The 24,657-nt window shown below is 38.2% G+C and overlaps 1 protein-coding gene across 1 annotated transcript in view; it reads left to right on the top strand.

Moving 5' to 3' along the window:
* tsc1b (TSC complex subunit 1b) overlaps window positions 1-24,657 on the top strand; it is a 66,018-nt gene that overhangs the window by 22,773 nt on the left and 18,588 nt on the right. Inside the window, exons 4-15 of the mRNA XM_062031692.1 lie at window positions 1,627-1,779; window positions 3,292-3,436; window positions 3,591-3,745; window positions 3,816-3,889; window positions 3,975-4,153; window positions 6,057-6,175; window positions 7,835-8,000; window positions 8,087-8,208; window positions 12,780-12,867; window positions 15,395-15,496; window positions 16,495-17,116; window positions 22,792-22,835. Coding sequence (XP_061887676.1) covers window positions 1,627-1,779; window positions 3,292-3,436; window positions 3,591-3,745; window positions 3,816-3,889; window positions 3,975-4,153; window positions 6,057-6,175; window positions 7,835-8,000; window positions 8,087-8,208; window positions 12,780-12,867; window positions 15,395-15,496; window positions 16,495-17,116; window positions 22,792-22,835 — 1,969 coding nt within the window. The remainder of the gene's footprint in view (window positions 1-1,626; window positions 1,780-3,291; window positions 3,437-3,590; window positions 3,746-3,815; window positions 3,890-3,974; window positions 4,154-6,056; window positions 6,176-7,834; window positions 8,001-8,086; window positions 8,209-12,779; window positions 12,868-15,394; window positions 15,497-16,494; window positions 17,117-22,791; window positions 22,836-24,657) is intronic.

Raw genomic sequence — 24,657 nt, 5'->3', positions numbered from 1 at the left:
TTGGGATCTGCATAAGTCCTGAAAATTTGCGCGCATCCGCCTTCTTCTTCGTTTTCTCTATCTTCTTGTTATGGAACATTCATCCTCCGCTGTTGCCATTTCTAATATAAAGTAGTGTAAAGTTATTACTTATGTATGTCTGTAAACTCGCCATGAAAGCGCTAAAATGTACCGGTGTAGTGAGTTTACATTATTCACCCAAGGAACTTTAGTTATTAGAGAGTTCCGGTCGGACGTTTTTTCACGGGGCACATCCCCTGTTGTTTCCGGATGAGGAGATGCTGCTCCGTTATTGATTGAAGTAAAGTCTGAATGTCATTAAAACAGTTAGCTCCATCTTTTGACACTTCTTCCACTCCCGTCCTTGCACGCTACACCGCTACAACAAAGATGACGGGGAGAAGGCGCTGTCGAAGGTGAGCCACGTAAATAAGACCGCCCACAAAACGGCACATCCTAAAGCAACTGTCAGAAAGCGGCTTGAAGATGATCTGTAAAACATCATCAATGCAACATTTTGACCAAAGAACCACCATCACATGTTATGTAGACCAGTGGTCCCCAACCACCGGGCCGCGGCCCAGTACCGGTCCGTGGTCCGATTGGCCGCACAAGAAATACAAAAAAAACAAAAAATTTTTTTTTTTTAATTAACATAAAAAACACAATATATACATTATATATCAATATAAATCAATACATTCTGCAGGGATACAGTCCGTAAGCACACATGATTGTACCGTAATTTCCGGACCATAAGCCGCACCTGACTATAAGCCGCACCAGCTAAATTTAGGGGAAAATACAGATTGCTCCATATATAAGCCGCACCCGACTATAAGCCGCAGGGTTTTGATGTGTAATTACCGTAGTATATAGGGGTTCCTGCTACCACGGAGGGGATTGTCGGGACAGAGATTAATCATTCAATCAAACTTTCACATCTTTGACATGGCGAACAGCATTCGTGCAGAGTACAAATAATACAACGGTGCAAAGTAATACAAAGTGCTCACCTGTACGTTATCAAAATAACCAGCCTACCGGTATATGAAAAGTCAGTCTTTAATCATTGTGTCGTCGTCTTCCTCCTGCGTACTAAAACCACCGAAATCTTCTTCGTCTGTGTCGGAGAAGAACAGGCCGTAAATAAGCCGCACCCTTGTATAAGCCGCAGGGACCAGAACGAGGGGAAAAAGTAGCGGCTTATAGTCCGGAAATTACGGTATTTCTTTATGACCAAAAAAAAAAAAAAAATGTTACTGCCCCCCCTCCCCCCGGTCCGTGGGACAAATTATCAATCGTTGACCGGTCCGCAAGTACAAAAAGGTTGGGGACCACTGATGTAGACCACAAGGAAGTCTTTTACATTTAAAAATAAATAAATAAATAATATGACTCCTTTTAATGCGCCCTAATCCGGTGCGCCTTATATATGAAAATATATCAAAAATAGACCACTCATCGGCACCCTATGGTCCGGAAAATACGGTATTTTTCAAAAATTTTTTATTTTCTGCAACAAAAAAAACTCAAGTATCAATAAAATCGATATATCGCCCAGGCCTAACAGAGTATTAACATTGTTAGCTAACCCCTTTGGTCTCTCACTACCTGCTTCCACAGCACCTTCTGGACAAAATGAACGAGTGTATGACCAAGCAGTCCTGCCGGCTGCCCACCCTCACAATGTTAGGGCATGTCATCCGCAAGCAGCCTTCCTGGATCCACAAGATTGCTCGATATCCTCTTCTGCTCTCACTGCTCAAATGCCTAAAGGTAATTATGCGGTTATGTCAAGAATGAACAAATGTGACTGTTCTTTCAGTAATGTGTGCACTTGTACGCTGATGGTTTTGTAACCTCTTACAGTCTTGTGTAAGTCTACAATTTTGTCCCTGAGGTTCTTTAACTCCATTGTCTTGCTCATAGTGGTGGAGTGGTTTGAATACAAGAGATTGATTTTAATTCTGTGTCTTATCAACCTAATACATAATTGAGCACATTTGTCAGCATAGAATTTCAAAACAAGGTTGTTTCTATGAAAAATTGTTCATGTCAGTGGTGTCTGAACTTTTTCCAATTAAGGGCTGCATACTGAGTGTGGAAGCCTTTTTGTCTGCATGTCAGCGTTGTGGTATCAACATTTAAACTTTAATCGTTACATTACACCTGTTTGCTCTTTTATTCCACTTATGTTATTTTTTTAGTATTGGTATTTTTAGAATGTGCCACGGGTTGTTAGAAAAACTAACTGCAAATGACCCCTGGACCCCATTTGGACACCACTGGTTTGTCAACTTGTTGTAATACTGTTACCGGTCTCATTAATAAGCAACTACTGTCTAGTTATGTAGCATTAACACATGCACACAGTTACTTCCTGTTCAGTGCAAAGTACCGTATTTTTCGGAGTATAAGTCGCTCCGGAGTATAAGTCGCACCGGTCGCAAATGCATAATAAAGAAGGAAAAAAAACATATAAGTCGCATTTTTTGCGGAATTTTATTTGATAAAACCCAACACCAAGAATAGACCTTTGAAAGGCAATTTTAAATAAATAAAGAATAGTGAACAACAGGCTGAATAAGTGTATGTTATGAGGCATAAATAACCAACTGAGAACGTGCCTGGTATGTTAACGTAACATATTATGGTAAGAGTCATTCAAATAACTATAACATATAGAACATGCTATACGTTTACCAAACAATCTGTCACTCCTAATCGCCAAATCCCATGAAATCTTATACGTCTAGTCTCTTACGTGAATGAGCTAAATAATATTATTTGATATTTTACGGTAATGTGTTAATCATTTCACACATAAGTCGCTCCAGAGTATAAGTCGCACCCCCGGCCAAACTATGAAAAAAAAAAATGCGACTTGTAGTCCGAAAAATACGGGATGTTGAAAATAAAAGCACGGTCATATTATCCTAGATTCTACCAAAGCAACTAACATGCACCAATTTATTTTTTTAGGTTAAAAAATCATTAATTATCCTTATGAAGAATCTTTGAAGTCTTTCATTTCATATCTCTGGCCAAAGTCACAAGTAAAAGTGCAATTAATATCAAGTTTCAATTAATTTTCATTTGTGGACAACCACTAACGGGTTCCCCTGTACAGTATTTCACTTAATTAAAATGCAGGTTAGTATATAACAACATGTAATGTTTATTCTGAATTTCTTGTATTCTGTCTCTGTTGAAATAATCCTACCATGAAAATTAGGAACTGTCCATGTGCTTGTAAGAGGGTACACTCCCATTTGTGTTTTTTGGCAGATGGATACGGACGTGGTGGTGCTGATTACCGGCGTGTTGGTGCTGATCACACTACTTCCCATGATTCCTCAAGCAGGGAAACAACACCTGTGGGAGTACTTTGACATTTTTGGTCGCCTGGCATCTTGGAACCTAAAGAATCCCGGTGAGCTATGCGTACTGTGCCTTCCAAAACCGCATATCAATGGTGTGCATAATACTGTTGGTCGCCCGAAGTGAACTGGGATAGGCTCGACACAATTTGACAGAATTAATGAAAACCGGGTTCAATCTAATGAATCTGTCATGTATCCATTTAGGGCACATTTCAGAGGTTTACTTGATCCACCTTCACGCTAGCGTCTACTCTCTCTTCCACCGTCTGTATGGCATGTATCCTTGCAACTTTGTGTCCTACCTGCGCTCTCACTACAGCATGAAGGAAAACGTGGAAACCTTTGAGGAGGTGGTCAAGGTGAAGTGCCATTGTAATCAAATGCAGCAGTAGAGTATTAATAATAACTTTGCTTTAAACCTCTCCTCAGCCAATGCTCGAACACGTCCGTATCCACCCTGAATTGGTGACGGGAACCAAGGATTACGAGCTTGACCCAACCAGGCAAGTGTTGTACAATCTGCAAGACTTTGCAATGCATGTCCGTTGTATCTATCTGGAGAACTTAATGGTCTATGTTTTACTGTAGGTGGAAGAAGTATGAAATCCACGATATTGTCATTGAATGTGCCAAAGTATCTCTCGACCCAAAGGAGGCCTCTTGTGAGGAAGGATATGCCACCATGCCTGAGAACTTTTACCCTCACATCCATCTGCGACCACAGGATTGCACCTCCAGCCCATACACAGACCTCCACAGCAGCTATGGTTAGTTTAAACAAAGGGAGTATACTTCCTTGGTCTTGAGCACAAACTGTGATGAATGGTAGGGCTGTCCTGATCTGATATAGATATCGACAATCATATAAAGCAGTAGCATACTAGAAAGTATCTAGTAACAAACGGGCCCTATCATTCAATTTACTGCGACATGAGCGACTTCACAAATTACGGTGGCCACTCAGTGTTGCCAAAAAATAAATCAATACTTGACTTCAACTTGAAGACCGCATACGTCCATTCTCGACGGTTGATCAAATGTGGTTGTGTTTTTCATATCTAACATTGTTCTCTGTTTGAATAATTTAACCTGATCTAACCTTTTCTAACATTCCACATTACAAAATATTCAAAGTACCATGCCGGATTATAAGGTGCACTAAAGGGGTCATATTATATATATTTTTTTCTAAATGTAAAAGACTTCCTTGTGGTCTACATAACATGTAATGGTGGTTCTTTGCTCAAAATGTTGCATAGATGTTTTACAGATCACCTTCAAGTCGCTTTCTGAGAGTCTCTTCTGGATGCGCTGTTTTGTGGGCGGTCTTATTTACGTGGCTCACCTTCGACAGCGTCTTCTCCCTGTCATCTTTGTTGTAGCGGTGTAGCGTGCAAGGACGGGAGTGGAAGAAGTGTCAAAAGATGGTGCTAACTGTTTTAATGACATTCAGACTTTACCTAAATCAATAACGGAGCAGTGTCTTCTCATCCGTGGCTCACGTGTGCAATAAAAACACCGGAAATTAGTCCCGTGAAAAACCGTCCGACCGGAACTCTCTTGGGTGAATAATGTAAACTCACTACACCGGTATGTTTTAGCGCTTTCATGGCGAGTTTACTGACTGATATAAGTAAGAACTTTACACTACTTTATATTAGAAATGGCAACAGCGGAGGATGAATGTCCCATAACAAGAAGATAGAGAAATAGAAGAAGCTTATCGACTACGGTGTAGCCACAGACTACAAAGGGGGACGTGCGCAAATTTTCAGGACTTATGCAGATCCCAAATACAGATCAGCAGGTACCAGAAGGTAAAAAAAGTTGCTTTTGCATAATATTGAGAAACAAAACGTCAGATAATGTCTTACCTTATACACACACCATAATAATACTCCTATGTTAAAGTACAGTACAATCCATCAAGCGGTGCGGCTTCATAGCTTACCAAAGTCGTAGTAAAACATTTTGATAGATGTTTGAGCGCCGTGTAATGTTCTATATTTTCAATGGAACATATAAAATGTTGGTGTTGTTTACTCGAGTTCTATTGCAGTCTACACGTATCTCTTATGTGTGACTGCCATCGACTGGTCACACTTATCATTTCACAATGTACCAAATAAAACAGCTTTGAGGTCGGTAAGCACAACCAAAATGATTCCGTACATTAGGCGCACCGGGTTATAAGGAGCACTGTCGAGTTTTGAGAAAATGAAAGGATTTTAAGCGCGCCTTATAGTCCGAAAAATACGGTATGTATGAGTCCTGCTGATAACAAATTAAATCAATATCGGTGTTGGCCAATACTCACTGCCCTTATATCGACTATAGTATCGGAAATGAAAAAGACCTGCTATTAATGGACCGGTGATGAATATATCTTAACAGCCAAGGGTTAAAACTCCTTGACAAAACAGAGACATGATTATTATAGTTGTAAATCAAAAAAATATTATGGAATGTTATTGTAAAACGTTATTGTTTGTCAGTTCTGTCATTTATAGAACACAAATTAAATGTATTTGCTGAAATTAACTTGCAATTACTTTTTCGGTGGTGTCCTTATGCTTTGAATAGAAAACAATGAGTTGTAACTGGTCATGGAAAACATCACTGACATTTTCATTTGAAGAGTGATCCGACCCTTTGGCTTTTTGACAACAGGAAGCTCCTCATCGACCCCGTTCTCCACGCCACGGCAGCCCCTGCCTCCGCCCCTGTCTTTGCCCCCCTTCTCAGGGACACAGCCGACCAGCCGCAGCCCCCCGACCTCCAAACGTCAGGTAACATTTTGAACTTGCCTAAAATATCTGCAGACATTTTTAATTTCTTTTTTTTACATAAATGCAAAAGCTGATGATCAGTTTTTTTAGGTCCAAAAAATAAACAAACAAATGAGTAAGGGATGTTTTTTTTAATTTAATGAATCATAAACAATGACAAATATTGATAATTTGGAGTGTCCAGATCTGATATTGATATCGGATATAAAATAAGTATCAGATTATATCGGCTTGCATCTAAAATCTATATAAGTGCTCAGATACAACCAGTCCTGCAACGCATTTACATGTTCAGAACCTGAAAGCCAGTTAACATCTAAATATCCTCCAATTAGCAAACAATGTTGGTCTTTTCTTGTATTTTAGTTAAGGCTATAAACCACAATTGTCAAACTCAAGGCCCGGGGGCCAGATGTGGCTCGCCACTTCATTTGATTTGGCCCTCGAAAGGCTGGAAATATGTATCAATAAAGTACTGTAACTTTTTTTTTTACTAAATGTATTCTTTCTTTCTATTTTGGGAGAGAAAATATATACGTGTTCCATGTAATAGCAAATTATGTTAACTTAAATATTGTCTAATTACGCAAAAATATATTATCAAACATTGAAACCATTTTTTGAATAGAAATAAATACTAATAACAATGGTTTCGAAGCAAGTTATCCTTTAAATTGTGCAATGTCAAACTAGCAATAGATTTCATGGTCAAATTGTGAAATTTTACTGTGGTTTTTACAGCATTTTTGTCTAAATGACAAAAACAGTACTTTTTCTTTAACTGTAATAAACTGTGGTGTTGTTTTGGCAATCACAGTAATACACCAAAAAATCTACACTTGTTGATTTGCGGTAAAATCACACAAAACTGGCAGCTCAGGTGCCAAAATTTTACTGTAAAATTGCAGGGTTTTTTAATTTACATTTTACAGTAAAATTCTGGCAACTGAGCTGCCTTTTTTTACCATAAAAACATCAGTACTGTTTTCCATTTACAGTAATATACACTACATTTTGAGGTGAAAGTATTGCAACTTACCATATTATTTTTACATTTTAGTTTAAAAAAAAAATCTACTTATAAAATGCATAAAAAGATTGTGTAATGATAGTATTCACTGTTAGAAGCGACCCTCTGGGGCCAAACATAACTGCAATGTGGCCCTCAGTGAAAATGACTTTGACACCTCCACTATAGGCTAATAGGAGCTATCAGCTAAAAACAGCTAAAAAGCATGCAAGCTAGACATTAGTACCGGTAAGTGTCTTTAATTGAATAATATTGCCGTCTAAACAATACTGCATGTAGACATATTTCAATATGTCTATTGGAAAGTATCCAATAACAAACGTGTCCGCATCACTCAATTTACTGCGTCATAATCTTAACTGAATTCATTATTGTGGCCAATAGGATTAGATTTGCACAAAAAAACAACTACCACGCAACTTCAACTTAAAGACTTAGTATGAACTAAGTCTATTGCAGACAGTTAATAATAAATAAGCTAGTGTTTTTTCAAGCACCCTATGCTTGAGTAATTTCACTTGATGAAGCCTTTTCTAACATTTCACACAACAAAGTAATAAACGTATGTGTCCTACTTCAGAATATAAATTATAATCCAAATGCTAACAAGTTTTGCTTTCCTTGAACAGAACTCCACCGGTGAACTTAACTCCTCCTATGGGGGTAAGGACCCACTGTGGAGCCCCTCGTCCTTGTGTGGAATGGCTTCGCCCCCTTCATCCAGAGGCATGTCACCCAACTTCGAGCTCTCTCACAGTGCAACTCACCTTCCCAGCCGCTTTCATAGTACTTCAGGTGCGTTCATTTCCAACACGTAACGCTAAAATTATCTTTTTTAAATTTTTTTACTCACGTGCTGTTTTTATGTTACATTTGACAAGGAGGGAAAGGAACACCTGCGTCGAGTACGCCAGCCACCTCTTCACCACCTCCCACACTACCGGATGACTTTCCTATCGTCTCCTTACCGGCCAACACCGTCCAATCCAGTCCACCTAGAAAAGTAAGCTGTTTAAAACACAAGTATTTTCAAACTGACTTTTAAAATTGATGCTCCTTTTTCATTTTTACAGGATAAATTGTATTGTTTTTTTTAGAGATGTCCGATAATGGCTTTTTTGCCGAAATCCGATATCCCGATATTGTCCAACTCTTAATTACTGATTCCGATATCAACCGATACCGATATATACAGTAGTGGAATTAACACATTATTATGCCTAATTTTGTTGTGATGCCCCGCTGGATGCATTAAACCAGGGGTCACCAACGCGGTGTCCTGTACTCTTTTTTTTTTTCCAAGAAAATGTTTTTTATTTATTTATCTTATTTTATTTTATTTTTTAAAAAAGGGCCTTATCTTCAACAGACCAGGTTGTCAATGAAATTAGATTTGCTTAAAGGGTTTTTTAAACCAGGCCCAGTCCAGATAATGTCCAAGTCGGACTCAGCAACACACACCTTCATTCATGTACACAGAAACAAATTAGGGAACACAACAGATTGTATATAATTTATAAACAAAACAAAATTACATTTTCAAAATAAGCATTTATGTACAGTCCAGATTATGTCCAGGTCACTCAAACTAGGGAACACAACAACAGATATCATATAATCTATAAACATAATTATACTTTCAAAATAAGCCTTTGAGGACTTCTCATCTTTTTTTTAATGTTTTTTGGCATCATTATCGTTTTCAACCATGTAACTTTCTAAAATTAGAAAATACTGAATAAATGTTTTAAAGAAAGTAATACTAAGTGAATATCTGTTTTTGGCCTTAAAAATAAACATTTTACCGAGTACTATAATTAAATTGACTAAATCATGATTGTCAATGAACTCTCCTAAAGTAACAGAAACCACATTAAGCTTCATAAACAAACCAATCCTTAAACACATTTTTTCAACTTCCACCCAAAACAAAGACACAGTATGACAATACCGAAACAAATGCAGAGTGGATTCAGGCTCCTGACAACAAAATCGGCAATCATCTGACTCTGTCATATTCCATAATTTTAACATTTTCCCTGTGGGTAAGAAGTTATAAATAATTTTAATTTGAAAATAACGATTTTGCACATCGATAGTGGTTTTATAGATTAGTTTGAATATGGCATCCCATGGCAACGGGCAGTCAAAAAAGTCCTCCCATTTTCCATTTGTGTTGTATGAGGCAGCCTTCAAAGATTTCTTTATTAAATAAAAATTATATATTTTTCTATTTATTTTAGTTCCTTTTTGCCAACTAGAATTTCTTATTAGAGGTTTACAAACTAATAATTTAGTAGTTCCATAATTAATTATTTGTTTCCATCTTTTCCCAATTACTCCAGTTAGTTGATAAAATGAAAAGCTTGAGCAAGCATCACCATACATAGCTCTAAATTCATCATACTTCATAATTTTACCATTCTCATTGATAATATCATTGACAAAAATGATTCCTCTTTCAAACATATTTTTCCAAAAGAAAGGCTTTCCATCTATTACAATATTAGAGTTCATCCATATTAACTGCTGCAAAATATCGTCTCTTTTTTCTGGCACATAAAATTGAAAACACCATTATGAGTGGATTCCATGTTTCCCAGCAGACTCTCTGGGAGGGGATCACTTGTAAAAAAGGATACAATTTATTTTGATACAGTACATGTTTTTTGTCCAACAGGACATTTGTGTACCACTCAATGTTTAAATACATATTTGGAACAATTGATGCTTTTAAAGACAGACACATAGCTTCAAGGTTGAGAAGTTTCAGGCCCCCATATTCATACTCTTTGTACAAAACCTTTCTTTTAATCTTTTCTGGTTTGCCGTTCCAGACAAAATCGAAGACCCTCCGCTCATAAATCTTAAAAAAGTTTTGTGATGGAGCTGGTAATGACAAAAACTAATAAATAAATTGAGGAATAATTAACGAGTTGACAATAGACATTTTACCATACAAGGTTAGGGATTTCCCTTTCCATAATTGCATACTTTTGTCCAGCTTTCTTAGTCGATTATCATAATTTACTGAGCCTAGATCTTCCAGATTTTCTGGGACAACAACACCAAGTATGTTAACTGGTCCATCTGTCCACAAAACAGGCATTTTGCATTCCATTCGAAAGGACGTTCCCTTTAGATTTCCGATCCTTAACATTTTACATTTATCATAATTAAGCTTAAGGCCAGATTGCTGTGAAAATATGTCCAAAAGATTAAGAAGGTTCCGCAAACAATGAGGAAAAATCTTATCTTTGTGAATCAGCCTTTTCTGACATGAACTTCATCAAGAACAAACACAGAACACGCCTCACTGATGCACATCTGCAAGACTCACTCAGAGTTGCAGTGTCAAGTTACACACCAGAGTACAACACACTAGTTAACAGCATGCAATGCCAGGCTTCCCACTAACTGACAAAGAAACAGATAACAGATTTGGTGTCCAGTTCAAAGTGTGACATGATTTAAAAATTTGAGAGTTTACTTTTGTATTTTACATGAGTTATTATTTGTACAAACATTGTGCAAAGTAATTCATGATTTGTTAAAAAATGTTAGTGGCTAGCTAGTTAAAATGGGATATTGTGATTTCACAAGACTGTCTTAGAAGTGATCATTTGGAAATGTTCAATTTGAAAAATGTGCACTTCAAGAAAATATAAAAATAAAGTGTTGCATATTGATATTTATCTGTTTCTATATATATTTATTGTGAGAAATCATTAAGATGATCAGTGTTTCCACAAAGATAAATATCATTAATTATTAATAATAACAGAGTTAAAGGTAAATTGAGCAAATTGGCTACTTCTGGCAATTTATTTAAGTGTGTATCTAACTGGTAGCCCTTCGCATTAATCAGTACCCAAGAAGTAGCCCTTGGTTTCAAAAAGGTTGGTGACCCCTGCATTAAACAATGCAACAAGGTTTTCCAAAATAAATCAACTCAAGTTATGGAAAAAAATGCCAACATGACACTGCCATATTTATTATTGAAGTCACAAAGTGCATAATTTTTTTTAACATGCCTCAAAACAGCAGCTTGGAATTTGGGACATGCTCTCCCTGAGAGAGCATGAGGAGGTTGAGGTGGGGGGGTTGCAGGGGGTGTATATTGTAGCATCCCGGAAGAGTTAGTGCTGCAAGGGATTCTGGGTATTTGTTCTGTTGTGTTTATGTTGTGTTACGGTGCGGATGTTCTCCCAAAATGTGTTTGTCATCCATGTTTGGTGTGGGTTCAGTGTTGCGCATATTTGTAACAGTGTTAAACTTGTTTATACGCCCACCCTCAGTGTGACCTGTATGGCTGTTGACCAAGTATGATTTGCATTCACTTGTGTGTGTGAAAAGCCGTAGGTATTATGCGATTGGACCGGCACGCAAAAGCAGTGCATTTAAGGTTTATTGGCGCTCTGTACATCTCTCTACAGAGTATACAACTACGTACAGCGGGGTTTTAAAAAGTCATACATTTTACTTTTTGAAACCGATACCGATATTTTCCGAACCGATGCCGATGATTTCCGATATTACATTTTAAAGCATTTATCGGCCGATATTATCGGACATCGCTAGTCTTTTTAATAATGTGGTAGCTTATACGTGGTATGAGCATGTTTCTCCATTTAGTTTTACTAAGAAGTTGTAATGTTCAATGGTTGTTTGGATCCTTGCCATTTACGTCCTCAGAAAATAAAATGTATTAGTGCACAATAACAAACTGTAAAAGTTGTTTGTATTTTACCATGTCCTGCATTTTGATAATAAATACAATTTCAAATATCGATTCAAACTAACTTCAACAGTGGAAAAAATGAATGTTAAAGTTAAAGTGCCAATGATTGTCACACACACACTAGATGTGGCGAAATTATTCTCTGCATTTGACCCATCACCCTTGATCACCCCCTGGGAGGTGAGAGGAGCAGTGGGCAGCAGCGGTGGCCGCGCCCGGGAATCATGTTGGTGATTTACCCCCAATTCCAACCCTTGATGCTGAGTGCCAAGCAGGGAGGCAATGGGTCCCATTTTTATTGTATTGGCCGTCCCCACAAAAAAAGCAATTTAGTTAAGCTTCAAGTCGATGTCCCCAGGTGTTCACTCACTCCTGTTACCTTAACAAATACTGTGTAATGTTCTTCAAGTCAACTGGTCCACAGGAAGTGGTATCATTCAGATCCATGGCAGTCCATGGGAAGGACAAAAGTAAAATCACTCATTCATTTTTCCTGTATAATCGTTTATATTTCAACTATGACTGAGGACTTGAAATCGCAGCACATTCCTGTTACCCAAATTCTTTTTTTTTAAAATATTTGTTGATTTTTTTTAAAACCTGCTATTGGCCAAAATCCCATGTGGGTATATTTGATAAATTTTTTAATTCAATGCTAAAAATTCACACTTGTTACTTTGTCCGGTTACTCAATTGTGTCATTGTAGTAAAAGGATCTTTGTCAAAAATGTATTAAAATTTTCAAGTATCTCTCCAACGCCCGACGTGTAGTATCTTTATGTCAAGTAATAAGTAAATATCACAAGTAATTGTATTCAAACTGTTGTTTGCAGGAACGGAGGCACGTCGACAGCAGTAAGCCTGCACTGGTGAGACAGGAACCTGTGAAAGACTCTGAAAAACCTGGAGCCACAAACCGAGGTTAATTATGTTCCATCACATCTACAATGTATATGAAACCATCTAGATTGTTTGTTTCTTTGCATTCAAATCTGATCTGGAAGACAGCTGCCTGTGATCAAACCCTTAGTAGAGGAGTTTGATTAATACATGCATATTTTGATGTAGCAAATGATTTGAGTTGATTCATCGATTCAGGTCATTTTCATGCTGACACACTTCAGCCTAAAGTCAGGGATCACACAGTCACACTTGGCTGTGTACTACAATTAGACCTGCTTGTTTTGTCACTTAAACACATTTCCCCAGCCTATTCTTTCCTTAGAAAGAATACCAATTTTTAAGTTAATAAGTATTATTTAGAAAAAACAATACAATATAGACTTAGACAAACTTTATTGATCCACAAGGGAAATTGTTCCACACAGTAGCTCAGTTACAAAGGATGGAAAGGATAATGCACACAAGGGCACAAAAGAGGGCGGAAACAAAATGTATAAAGTAGACTAAAAATGTACCATAGTAGCAATATAACATATATGTAATATTTACATATTATATATACAGTATATAATATATACTGATATTATTATATTTTTATATAATACATACAACATATAACAAATCCCAATTACCATGTACAATATTACAGTATACGTAACAGCTGTAGCAAAAAAAACAGGGCAGCATAAAATAAAGAATAGATCCAGCAGAAAATATACATTATAAACAAAGAGTGGTAGCTAACATAGCAGCGGTCAGGTAATCGACTGATATTATCTATTGCTGTATGTCGAGGGACGATACAGCTGAATTAAGTGCGGAATGAAGGCGTTCTTGAATCGCACTGTGTGGGAACAAAGCTGAAGGAGCCTGTTGGAGTATGTCCCTCAGTTGTCTGGTGGACTGGGTGGGCAGGATTGTCCATGATGGCGAGCAGTTTGTCCAGTGTCCTCCTGTCCCTCACTGACACAAAAGCCTCCAACTGCGTACCAATAGTTTGGCCGGCTTTCCGGATCAGTTTGTCAATCCGGTCTAAGTCCCTTTTGCTGGTGCTGCTCCCCCAACAAAGCACTGCAAAGTACAGGGCACTGGCCACAACAGACTGATAAAAGATCTACAACAGCTTGTTGCAAACATTAAAAGACCTAAGCTTCCTCAGGAAGAAAGAGTCTGCTCATGCCCGTCTTGTATACAGCTTTGCTGTTGTCCTTCCAGTCCAGTCTGCTGTTCATGTGGACTCCCAGGTACTTGTACTGCCTCACTACTGCCACAGGGGTCATTTTCTTCTTGAAGTCGATGACCAGCTCCTTGGTCTTGTCCACATTAAGGACCAGAGGTTCGCCTGAGACCACTCCACAAAGTCAGCGATCAGTGTCCTGTACTCCGATTCCTGTCCCTCTCTGATACACCCGACCACAGCAGAGTCATCAGAGTATTTCTGCAGGTGGCAGGACCTGGAACTATACTGGAAGTCTTAGGTGTACAAGTTGAACAGGAAAGGTGCACCTACACCACTGAGCACAGTATCCGATAGGGAGCTCCCCAATCGCACAAACTGGGGACTATCAGACAAGTAATAAGTGATCCAGGAGACAATGGATGAACTGACACTCATCCAGAGCAACTTGTCACTCATCAGAATTGGCTGGATGGTGTTAAAGGCACTGGAGAAACCAAAGAACATGATCCTCACAGTGCCCCTCCCACCAGCAGGTATACAACAGCATCATCCACTCCTACATGAGGCTGATATGCAAACTGTAGATGGTCCAAGGAAGGAGCCACCGGGGGTCTCAGCTGATCCAACACAAGTCTAGCGTACTACAAACAACTACAGGAGTTTTATGAAATAATGTAATAATAATGTACAGTATTTACCATGCAGAGCGGACTTGTACGGTCTATCCTTCAAGCTGCTTCTCTATATTTTCATGGATAAATGTCAGCCACTTGGATATTATTTTAAACATTCTTGGCTGGCGTTAGACTCTTTATGTGTCAGTATGGTGCAGACTAGCAGTGATACGCTCAAATTGCTATGCCAATTTAGCTAAACGCTTAAGACACTTCGAGGTTGGTAAGCACAACCAGAATTATTCCGTACATTCGGCGCAGCGGTATATAAGGCGCACTGTCGATTTTTGAGAAAATTAAGTGATTTAGGTGCACCTTATAGTCCGAAAAATACAGTAGTCATGCCTGGATCTGTCAAAAAGCTTTTTTTTAAGTTTAGTTGGTGCAGTTTCATTACTTTCAATCAAATCAAATTTAAACTTTTTGATGTATGTGGCTGTTCTCATTCATACATGTCATTGTATTCTCAGGGCATTCAATCGACTGTTCAGTTTGTCTTATAATGTAAGTCTATGAGCATGAACTAATGAAGACATCTACAACAAGCTGAACAGTCCAGTTGCGATCAATTGAATGCCCAGACAAACGTAAAAAAAAAAGGGGGACCGTAACATTTTATACTTTTTCCTGTTGGAACTTTCTATTGGTGCAATGGTGACATCAACTTGTGACATTCTATCGTCAAACACAGGTGATGACGAGAATATGTCCATGACATTGACGGAGCTGTCGTTTTTCATGAAGAAACAGGAGTTGGAACTTCAGCTGAGAACAGAAAAAGAAAAAGAAGAGGGTGAGCTGTTGATTTTTTTTTTCTATGTTGCAGAACCACATCACATTTGTGACACAGGTGTTTAGTAGGGGTGTAACGGTACACAAAAATGTCGGTTCGGTACGTACCTCGGTTTAGAGGTCACGGTTCGGTTCATTTTCGGTACAGTAAGAAAACAACAAAATATAAATATTTGGGTTATTTATTTACCAAATTTGCAAAATCTTCCACCAAAAATATTTTTCTTAGTTGAATATTCGATGTGAAGTAATCGAAACCTTGGATAGGTCAATAATTCATAGTAACATTGATTTTGATTCAATATTATGGTTTGAGCAATGACAGTTTGAAAGATAAAAAACAGCTTTGTTTTATTAGTCAACATTGCAACTTTTTCTAAATTACATTTAACCTTTAAGGTTTTTTATTTCACTTTTGTTATGTTTTTGTTTATTTTAATAGTATTTTTAGAATGTGCCGTGGGCCTTTAAATCATTAGCTGTGGGCCGCAAATGGCCTCCGGGGCACACTTTTGACACCCCTGCTATAGATGATAAAAAATTAAATCCATGGATAAAAAGCAGAGCGCGTTTATCATAACTCTCTCGCTCTCTCTGTCTCTGCCCCTCCCTCACGATTGCTACTGCCCGCACAATTTGTTTTGTTTTTAACCCCTTCTTAACCCTGAACGTACATTGAAAATACACGCAACCCTAACTCAAAATTCCGGACATTTGAGGCATTTAAGAAACTCCGCCCTGACAGCTCCGCAAAAGAGGACATGTCTGGTGAAAAGAGGACGTATGGTCAGTCTATCGTAGCCCGTTAGCTGCTAGCATGCCGTGTGTTGTGCCTCTAGTGTTTAGATTTGGGGGGGGATTTTGTCCCAAAAAATGATTAGAAAAATTGCAAACTCTGAAATGTCTATTTCTCCATACGGTGCTGCAGATGCTTGGCACCCTGCTTGCTGGTTTTATTCCAAGGTTTTCCACGATGTGTCTTTTCTTTTATATGTGTAGCGGCCATCACAGAAGAGCTGCTGAAGATCACGGAGGACAAGCAGGAGCTGTCAGGCCTGAGGGGTTTTGACTCCCCTTTCTACCGCACCACTGAGACTCTGACGGGCTGCCAGGCACAAGACAAGAACCTCACCAACAGCCAACCTGGAGACACACGCCATGTTGTGTCTTCCCCAAACAAAGTGGAGAACATTGCCAGTAGCAGTGTTCTTGAACAAGGAGGGGGAGCGGGAGAGAGCCAGAGTTCAGCCGTTGGCCTGGAACAATCCTGGCCCTTCTTGTCAGGTTTCACACCCATCGATCACCACTTGCACCGCAGCCCTTCTGCCCCGGAGGACGAAGTGGGCAAGTTTGGGATGTTCTCGCCAAGTCCGTGCAGCAAGACACCTGCCCCGGTGCCGTACGAGGTGTTCTTTGACCTCGCTTTGCCCAGAGCCGCCTCGCTTTACGTGGGCCAGAAGACATCGGAGGCCGTCAAAAAGGTGGCACTGGAGCGGCTTTCAAGACAGGAAGAGGGGCTGGAGGATTTGAACGAGGAGGGGGTTGCTATTACTTCACCACTGGAGGTGCTGGATCGCCTTGTTCAGCAGGGAAGCGATACCCATGATAAAGTCCTTAAGAGGTAAGAAGCTTTAGCTGTGTTGTTGTCATTTTGTGTCATGTTAATTATTTAAAGAAAGTCAATCTCCCATTTGCAGCATCTTGCACCGTTTGTGACTGATTGGCGCATCATGTTTAAATGAGTTTAAATTCAATTCAGGTGATTAAGCCAGATGCAAAGCCAACACATTTACCCCAACTGAATGTGTGGAACATATGTTAAAAAGTGCACCCAGAGGCCATGACACAGCAAAATAATGTGACTGTGTATGATAAAATCTAAATCATTGAACAGGCTCCTTGCCAGCATTAGTGCAGTAATCCCAAGTAGACCCAGCTCTATACTTACTATTTACTGCTCTTGCCTTTGTTAAATGGATGGCATCAAAAACGGTGCCAAATCCTTAAGTTTAAAAAAACACTCTGTATTTGTGTCTGTAGACAAAATGAGCCAATATTAGTGTATTTTCTCATTTAATATACATGTTTTTTTGTTTCTATAACCTTTTAACCGATTGCATTACCATTCATTACGATATCATGTAAACGGGTGATTATTAACAACGTTCAACAACTTGATGTCATTAAAGATAGTTTATTTGGACTAACAATATTTTTTTGGATGTACAGTACACGCCAAAAGTTTGGAAACACCTTCTCATTCAATGTGTTTTCTTTATTTTTTAATGACTACCGTATTTTTCGGACTATAAGTCGCTCCGGAGTATAAATGGCATTTTTTTGGGACATTTATTTGATAAAAGCCAACACCAAGAATAGACATTTGAAAGGCAATTTAAAATAAATAAAGAATAGTGAACAACAGGCTGAATAAGTGTACGTTATGAGGTATAAATAACCAACTGAGAACGTGCCTGGTATGCTAACGTAACATATTATGGTAAGAGTCATTCAAATAACTATAACATATAGAACATGCTATACGTTTACCAAACAATCTGTCACTCCTAATCGCTAAATCCCATGAAATCTTATACGTCTAGTCTCTTACGTGAATGAGCTAAATAATATTATTTTATTTTTTACGGTAATGTGTTAATAATTTCACACGTAAGTCGCTCCTGAGTATAAGTCACACCCCCGGCCAAACTATGAAAAAAAAACTGCGATTTATAGTCCGAAAAATACGGTATTTACTGCTCTTGCCTTTTGTTAAATGGATGTCATCCACACGGCATCAAGTGTCAAATCCATACGTTTAAAAAAGCACTCTGTATGTGTCTGTAGACAAAATGAGCCAATATTAGTGTATTTTCTCATTTAATATACATGTTTTTTTGTTTCTATAACCTTTTAACCGATGGCATTACCATTCATTACGATGTCAAGTAAACATGTGATTTTTAACAACGTTCAACAACTTGATGTCATTAAAGATAGTTTATTTTGAATAACAAACTATTTTTCTGGATGTACAGTACAGGACAAAAGTTTGGACACACCTTCTCATTCAATGTGTTTTCTTTATTTTTTAATGAATACTGTATTTTTCGGACTATAAGTCGCTCCGAAGTATAAGTCGCACCGGCCGAAAATGCATAATAAAGAAGGAAAAAAACATATAAGTCGCACTGGAGTATAAGTCGCATTTTTGAGGGAAATGTATTTGATAAAACCCAACACCAAGAATAGACATTTGAAAAGCAATTTAAAATAAATGAAGTGGAGTGAAGTGAATTATATTTATATAGCGCTTTTCTCTAGTGACTCAAAGCGCTTTACATAGTGAAAACCCAATATCTAAGTTACATTTAAACCAGTGTGGGTGGCACTGGGAGCAGGTGGGTAAAGTGTCTTGCCCAAGGACACAACGGCAGTGACTAGGATGGCGGAAGCGGGGATCGAACCTGCAACCCTCAGGTTGATGGCACGGCCACTCTACCAACCGAGCTATACCGCCCAAATAAAGAATAGTGAACAACAGGCTGAATAAGTGTACGTTATATGAGGCATAAATAACCAACTGAGAAGGTGCCTGGTATGTTAACGTAACATATTATGGTAAGAGTCATTCAAATAACTGTAACATATAGAACATGCTATACGTTTACCAAACAATCTGTCACTCCTAATCGCTAAATCCCATGAAATCTTATACGTCTAGTCTCTTACGTGAATGAGATCAATAATATTATTTGATATTTTAAGGTAATGTGTTAACAATTTCACACATAAGTCGCTCCTAAGTATAAGTCGCACCCCCGGCCAAACTATGAAAAAAAACTGATTTATAGTCCGAAAAATACGGTATTTACATTGTAGATTGTCACATCAAAACTATGAATGAACACATGTGGAGTTATGTACTTAATAAAAAAAAAAGGTGAAATAACTGAAAACATGTTTTATATTAAAAAAATTTCACAATAGCCACCCTTTGCTCTGATTACTGCTTTGCACGCTCTTGGCATTCTCTCGATGAGCTTCAAGCACACCTGTGAAGTGAAGTGAAAACCATTTCAGGTGACTACCTCTTGAAGCTCATCGAGAGAATGCCAAGAGTGTGCAAAAAAAGTAATCCGAGCAAAGGGTGGCTGTTTTGAAGAAACTAGAATATAAAACATGTTTTCAGTTATTTCACCTTTTTTTGTTAAGTACATAACTCCACATGTGTTCATTCATAGTTTTGATGTGACAATCTACAATGTAAATAGTCATGCAAATAAAGAAAACACATTGAATGAGAAGGTGTGTCCAAACTTTTGGACATGGGCACAGTCGTTTTTAGAACAGGAAGGGACCTTCCCCCAAACTGTGCCATGAAGTTGGCAGTATAGAATTATACAAAGTTTAAGCAAAGAGGCCAAGTCCATCACTTGGTGTGTTCAGATTAATCCTGTAAAGGTTAGCCATAAAAGGTGATAGCCTTAGGAGTGGGCAAACAAACATAATTATTTTATATGCTTCACCTACTGAACTGATTTACCACTTTCTTTGTAACTTCCCGCCAATAAAGTCTGTAACGTAGTATTGTAACTAAGGCTGCAACGATTTATCGATTAAATCAAATAATTTGATTAGGAAAAAAAGCATTGATTAGTAATTTGTTGCTTCGATGATTCCTTTAATGTGTAAAGTACGTACTGCTCCAGTACATCGGGGCAGTGAACCTATTGGCGATGCAGCTTGTGCTTCCGGTGATGTGGCACGTGTGTCTTTGTGGCGAGACAGCGGTGTGCCGATAAAGACAGATATCTCAAAGAAAAACGGCGACAAGGTGGAAAGAGAGCAAAGGGTCCAAAGAAGACGAGAGCGAGGCATGTGTAGAGATGTACGCATCTACAGTTGTTTTAATGCTAATGATTTGTTTGTCCAAAAATCAAACATCACTGTGTTAAATTGTTGAATACATTAGCACTCAGTTATTCATACTTTATCAGCAAGTCTTTTTGTTTAGTTTGGTTCTTTATTATCTATTATCTGGATTAGGCTATAGTGATGCTCCTGTGGTAATAGTACAATTTAATTGTTATCTGCATTTAAGGGAATAAAGGTCATTAGAGAAACCCTTGTCTATTTAAACTATTTTCCCTAAAATACGCTTTAAGGCCAGAAAGTTTGATTACTCTATTGATTAACCAAATTAATCGTTAGTTAACTAAACTAATCGCTAGTTGCAGCCTTAGTTACAATACAAATGTGGGACTTAAATTTACCTGAAGCTACTTGATCAATTAAGTGTGTTTTGATGTTGTTCACCAAGCGGCCTGCCTGGGTTGTTTCCGGCCTATTTCTGTGTACAGTTGAAAACAAGTACAAGCACCCTGCTGACCCAGCTTGTTTATCTGCTCTCTCGTGGCTTTGCTCCCATCAGCTCCATTTTAATCCCAACTCGAACGGCTACATTTTGCCAAAGTATATATGTTTGAGCATAAGAACAAAATCCAGATACTGTGATGTGATACAGTACATCTGTTCTCTTCTGGCTATTGAATAAATGACCAAAGCAGTAGGTAAGCAAGTATTGTTCAACCTCAATCAAGTGGATTACATGTACAGAACAGGCCAAACAATTGGACACATCTTCTCCTCATTCAATGTGTTTTCTTTATTTGCATGACTATTTACATTGTAGATTGCCACTGAAGGCATCAAAACTATGAATAAACATGTGGAGTTATGTACTTAACAAAAAAAGATGAAAAAAAACTGAAGACATGTTTTATATTCTAGTTACTTCAAAATGGCCAACCTTTGCACTGATTACGGTTTTGCACACTCTTGGCATTCTCTAGATGAGCTTCAAGCACACCTGTGAAGTAGGAGTGTAACAGTACGTGTATTTGTATTGAACCGTTTCGGTGCGGAGGTGTACCGAACAAGTTTCCACACGGACATATTAAGTAGCGTAACGCACGTTGTGTAAACGATGCACACCGAAGCACAACACAAGGCATGCTAGCAGCTAACGGGCTAGGATAGACTGACCATACGTCCTATTTTCACCGGACATGTCCTCTTTTGCGGAGCTGTCAGGGCGCAGCTTCTTAAATGCCTCGAATGTCCGGCATTTTGAGTTAGGGTTGCGTGTATTTTCAATGTACGTTCAGGGTTAAGAAGGGGTTAAAAACAAAACAAATTGTGTGCGCAGCAGCATTGGTGAGGGAGGGGCAGAGACAGAGAGAGTTATGATAAACGCTCATGCGTCGCCAGGATCTGCTTTTTATCCATAGATTTATCACATTTAATTTTTTATTATCTATAGCAAGGGTGTCAAAAGTGTGCCCCGGAGGCCATTTGTGGCCCACAGCTAATGTTTTAAAGGCCCACGGCACATTCTAAAAATACTATTAAAATAAACAAAAACATAACAAAAGTGAAATAAAAAAGCTTAAAGGTTAAATGTAATTTTGAAAAAGTTGCAATGTTGACTAATAAAACAAAGCTGTTTTTTTTTCTTTCAAACTGTCATTGCTCAAAACATAATATTGAATCAAAATCAATATTATGAATTATTGACCTATCCAAGGTTCCCATTACTTCACATCAAATATTCCAGTAAAAAAAATATTTTTGGTGGAAGATTTTGCAAATTTGGTAAATAAATAACCCAAAAATGTATATTTTGTAGTTTTCTTACTGTACCGAAAATGAACCGAACCGTGACCTATAAACCGTGGTATGTACCGAACTGACATTTTTGTGTACCGTTACACCCCTACTGTGAAGTGAAAACCATTTCAGGTGACTACCTCTTGAAGCTCATCAAGAGAATGCCAAGAGTGTGCAAAGCAGTAATCAGAGCAAAGGGTGGCTATTTTGAAGAAACTAGAATATAAAACATGTTTTCAGTTATTTCACCTTTTTTGTTGAGCACATAACTCCACATGTTCATAGTTTTGATGTCTTCAGTGACAATCTACTATGTAAATAGTCATGAAAACAAAGAAAATACATTGAATGAGAAGGTGTGTCCAAACTTTTGGCCTGTACTGTAGTAATTAATATGATTTTAGTCTCTATTTTTTATTTTGCTTCTTTAGCGTAGTAAGGAGTTCTGATTTGTACTGATAAAAGTGAGACTGGATTAATATCAACATGTCTATTTTCCTGCTTCACCACCAGGACTAAAAACCTCTCACCATCTTAGCATCCCATGTTTGGTAATCACACCATGACTGACATTTAATTTTCTAAGAACCGAAAATGTGTTTCTTCCGTTCTCTCCCTGGACAGATTACCTTTGCCAAGTAAATCAGCTGACTGGACGCACTTTGGAGGTAACTCTCTCGCTTTTCCACACTGTTGCTCCCTGATGAAAGGAGCTGGCATGAATGCAGCATTATCTAGCATGACCTGGGATGTGTCACGCGCTCTGCGTCGTCGTCAGCAAGTGGAAAAAAATTGGGAGAATTTGTTCAATGTTCCCACAGTAACTGAGATGAACTACGTCTTGAATTAAACATTTAAAGCCTTATTGGCAGCTTTCTGTTTGCACATAGATTCATTCAGACAGATTTGATTTGGACTGATGATAATCAGTTTTCTATTTGCAAACAAGAGACTGTTTCTTTCCCCCGTAATCTTATCTCACACTCCCACTTCCTATCACCATTTTCAAGTAATTAGTTACACCAATGTTTCCCACATCAATGCCATGTTTTTTGTGCTAGTAGAGATGGGTGCCTCTCACATTTGAGTTGAAACAGTGCTGATTCATAGTACCTGGGGATTGATACTCAACGCTACCAATTTTTAGTACTTTTGTGTGGGTTCATCCATCCATCCATTTTCTACCGCTTGTCCCTCTGGAGCCTATTGCGTCTGCATCCGGGTGGAAGGCGGGGTTTACACCCTGGACAAGTCGCCACCTCATCATTGTTTAATAATAGAATATATTTTAACATTGAGCTAATAATGATAAATATGCTGTCCAGTTGTTATATCTTTAAAATGGACTGCATTTTTAAGTGTCATTTGCAACTTACAAGTATTATATAGCAGACTTTGCACCCAGTTGTAATTACATTAAGGCAGGGGTCACCAACCTTTTTGAAACCAAGAGCTACTTCTTGGGTACTGATTAATGCGAAGGGCTACCAGTTTGATACACACTGGCGTGGCGTAGTGGGTGGAGCAACCGTGCCAGAAACCTGAGGGTTGCAGGTTCGCTCCCCGCCTCTTACCATCCAAAAATCGCTGCCGTTGTGTCCTTGGGCAGGACACTTCACCCTTTGCCCCCGGTGCCGCTCACACCGGTGAAATGAATGATGAATGATAGGTGGTGGTCGGAGGGGCCGTAGGCGCAAATTGCAGCCACGCTTCCGTCAGTCTACCCCAGGGCAGCTGTGGCTACGAAAGTAGCTTACCACCACCAGGTGTGAATGATTGATGGGTTCAGAAAAACATGTAAAGCGACTTTGGGTACTTAGAAAAGCGCAATATAAATCCCAGTTATTATTATTATTATTATTATTAAATAAATTGCCAGAAATAGCCAATTTGCTCAATTTACCTTTAACTCTATGTTATTATTAATAATTAATTATATTTATCTTTGTGGAAACACTGATCATCTTAATGATTTCTCACAATCAATATACATAGAAACAGATACATATCAATATGCAACACTTTATTTTTATATTTTCTCTAGGTGCACATTATTCAAATTGAACATTTTCAAATGATCACTTCTAAGACAGTCTTGTGAAATCACAATGTCCCATTTTAACTAGCTAGCCACTAACATTTTTGAACAAATCATGAATTACTTCGCACCATGTTTGTACAAATAATAACTCATGTAAAATACAAAAGTCAACTCTCAAATGTTTAAATAAATCATGTCACACTTTGAACTGGACACCAAATTTTTTTAATCTGTTTCTTTGTCAGTTAGTGAAGACCAAGTCTTTAAAATATTTTCTTGGATTTTCAAATTCTATTTGAGTTTTGTCTCTCTTAGAATTTAAAATGTTGAGCAAAGCGAGACCAGCTTGCTAGTAAATAAATACAATTTAAAAATTAGAGGCAGCTAATTGGTAAGTGCTGCTATTTGAGCTATTTTCAGAACAGGCCAGCGGGCTACTCATCTGGTCC

Source organism: Entelurus aequoreus, linkage group LG21 (genome assembly GCF_033978785.1).
Source record: "Entelurus aequoreus isolate RoL-2023_Sb linkage group LG21, RoL_Eaeq_v1.1, whole genome shotgun sequence".
Lineage (NCBI taxonomy): Eukaryota > Metazoa > Chordata > Actinopteri > Syngnathiformes > Syngnathidae > Entelurus > Entelurus aequoreus.
This window is presented reverse-complemented; position numbering and strand designations above follow the sequence as displayed.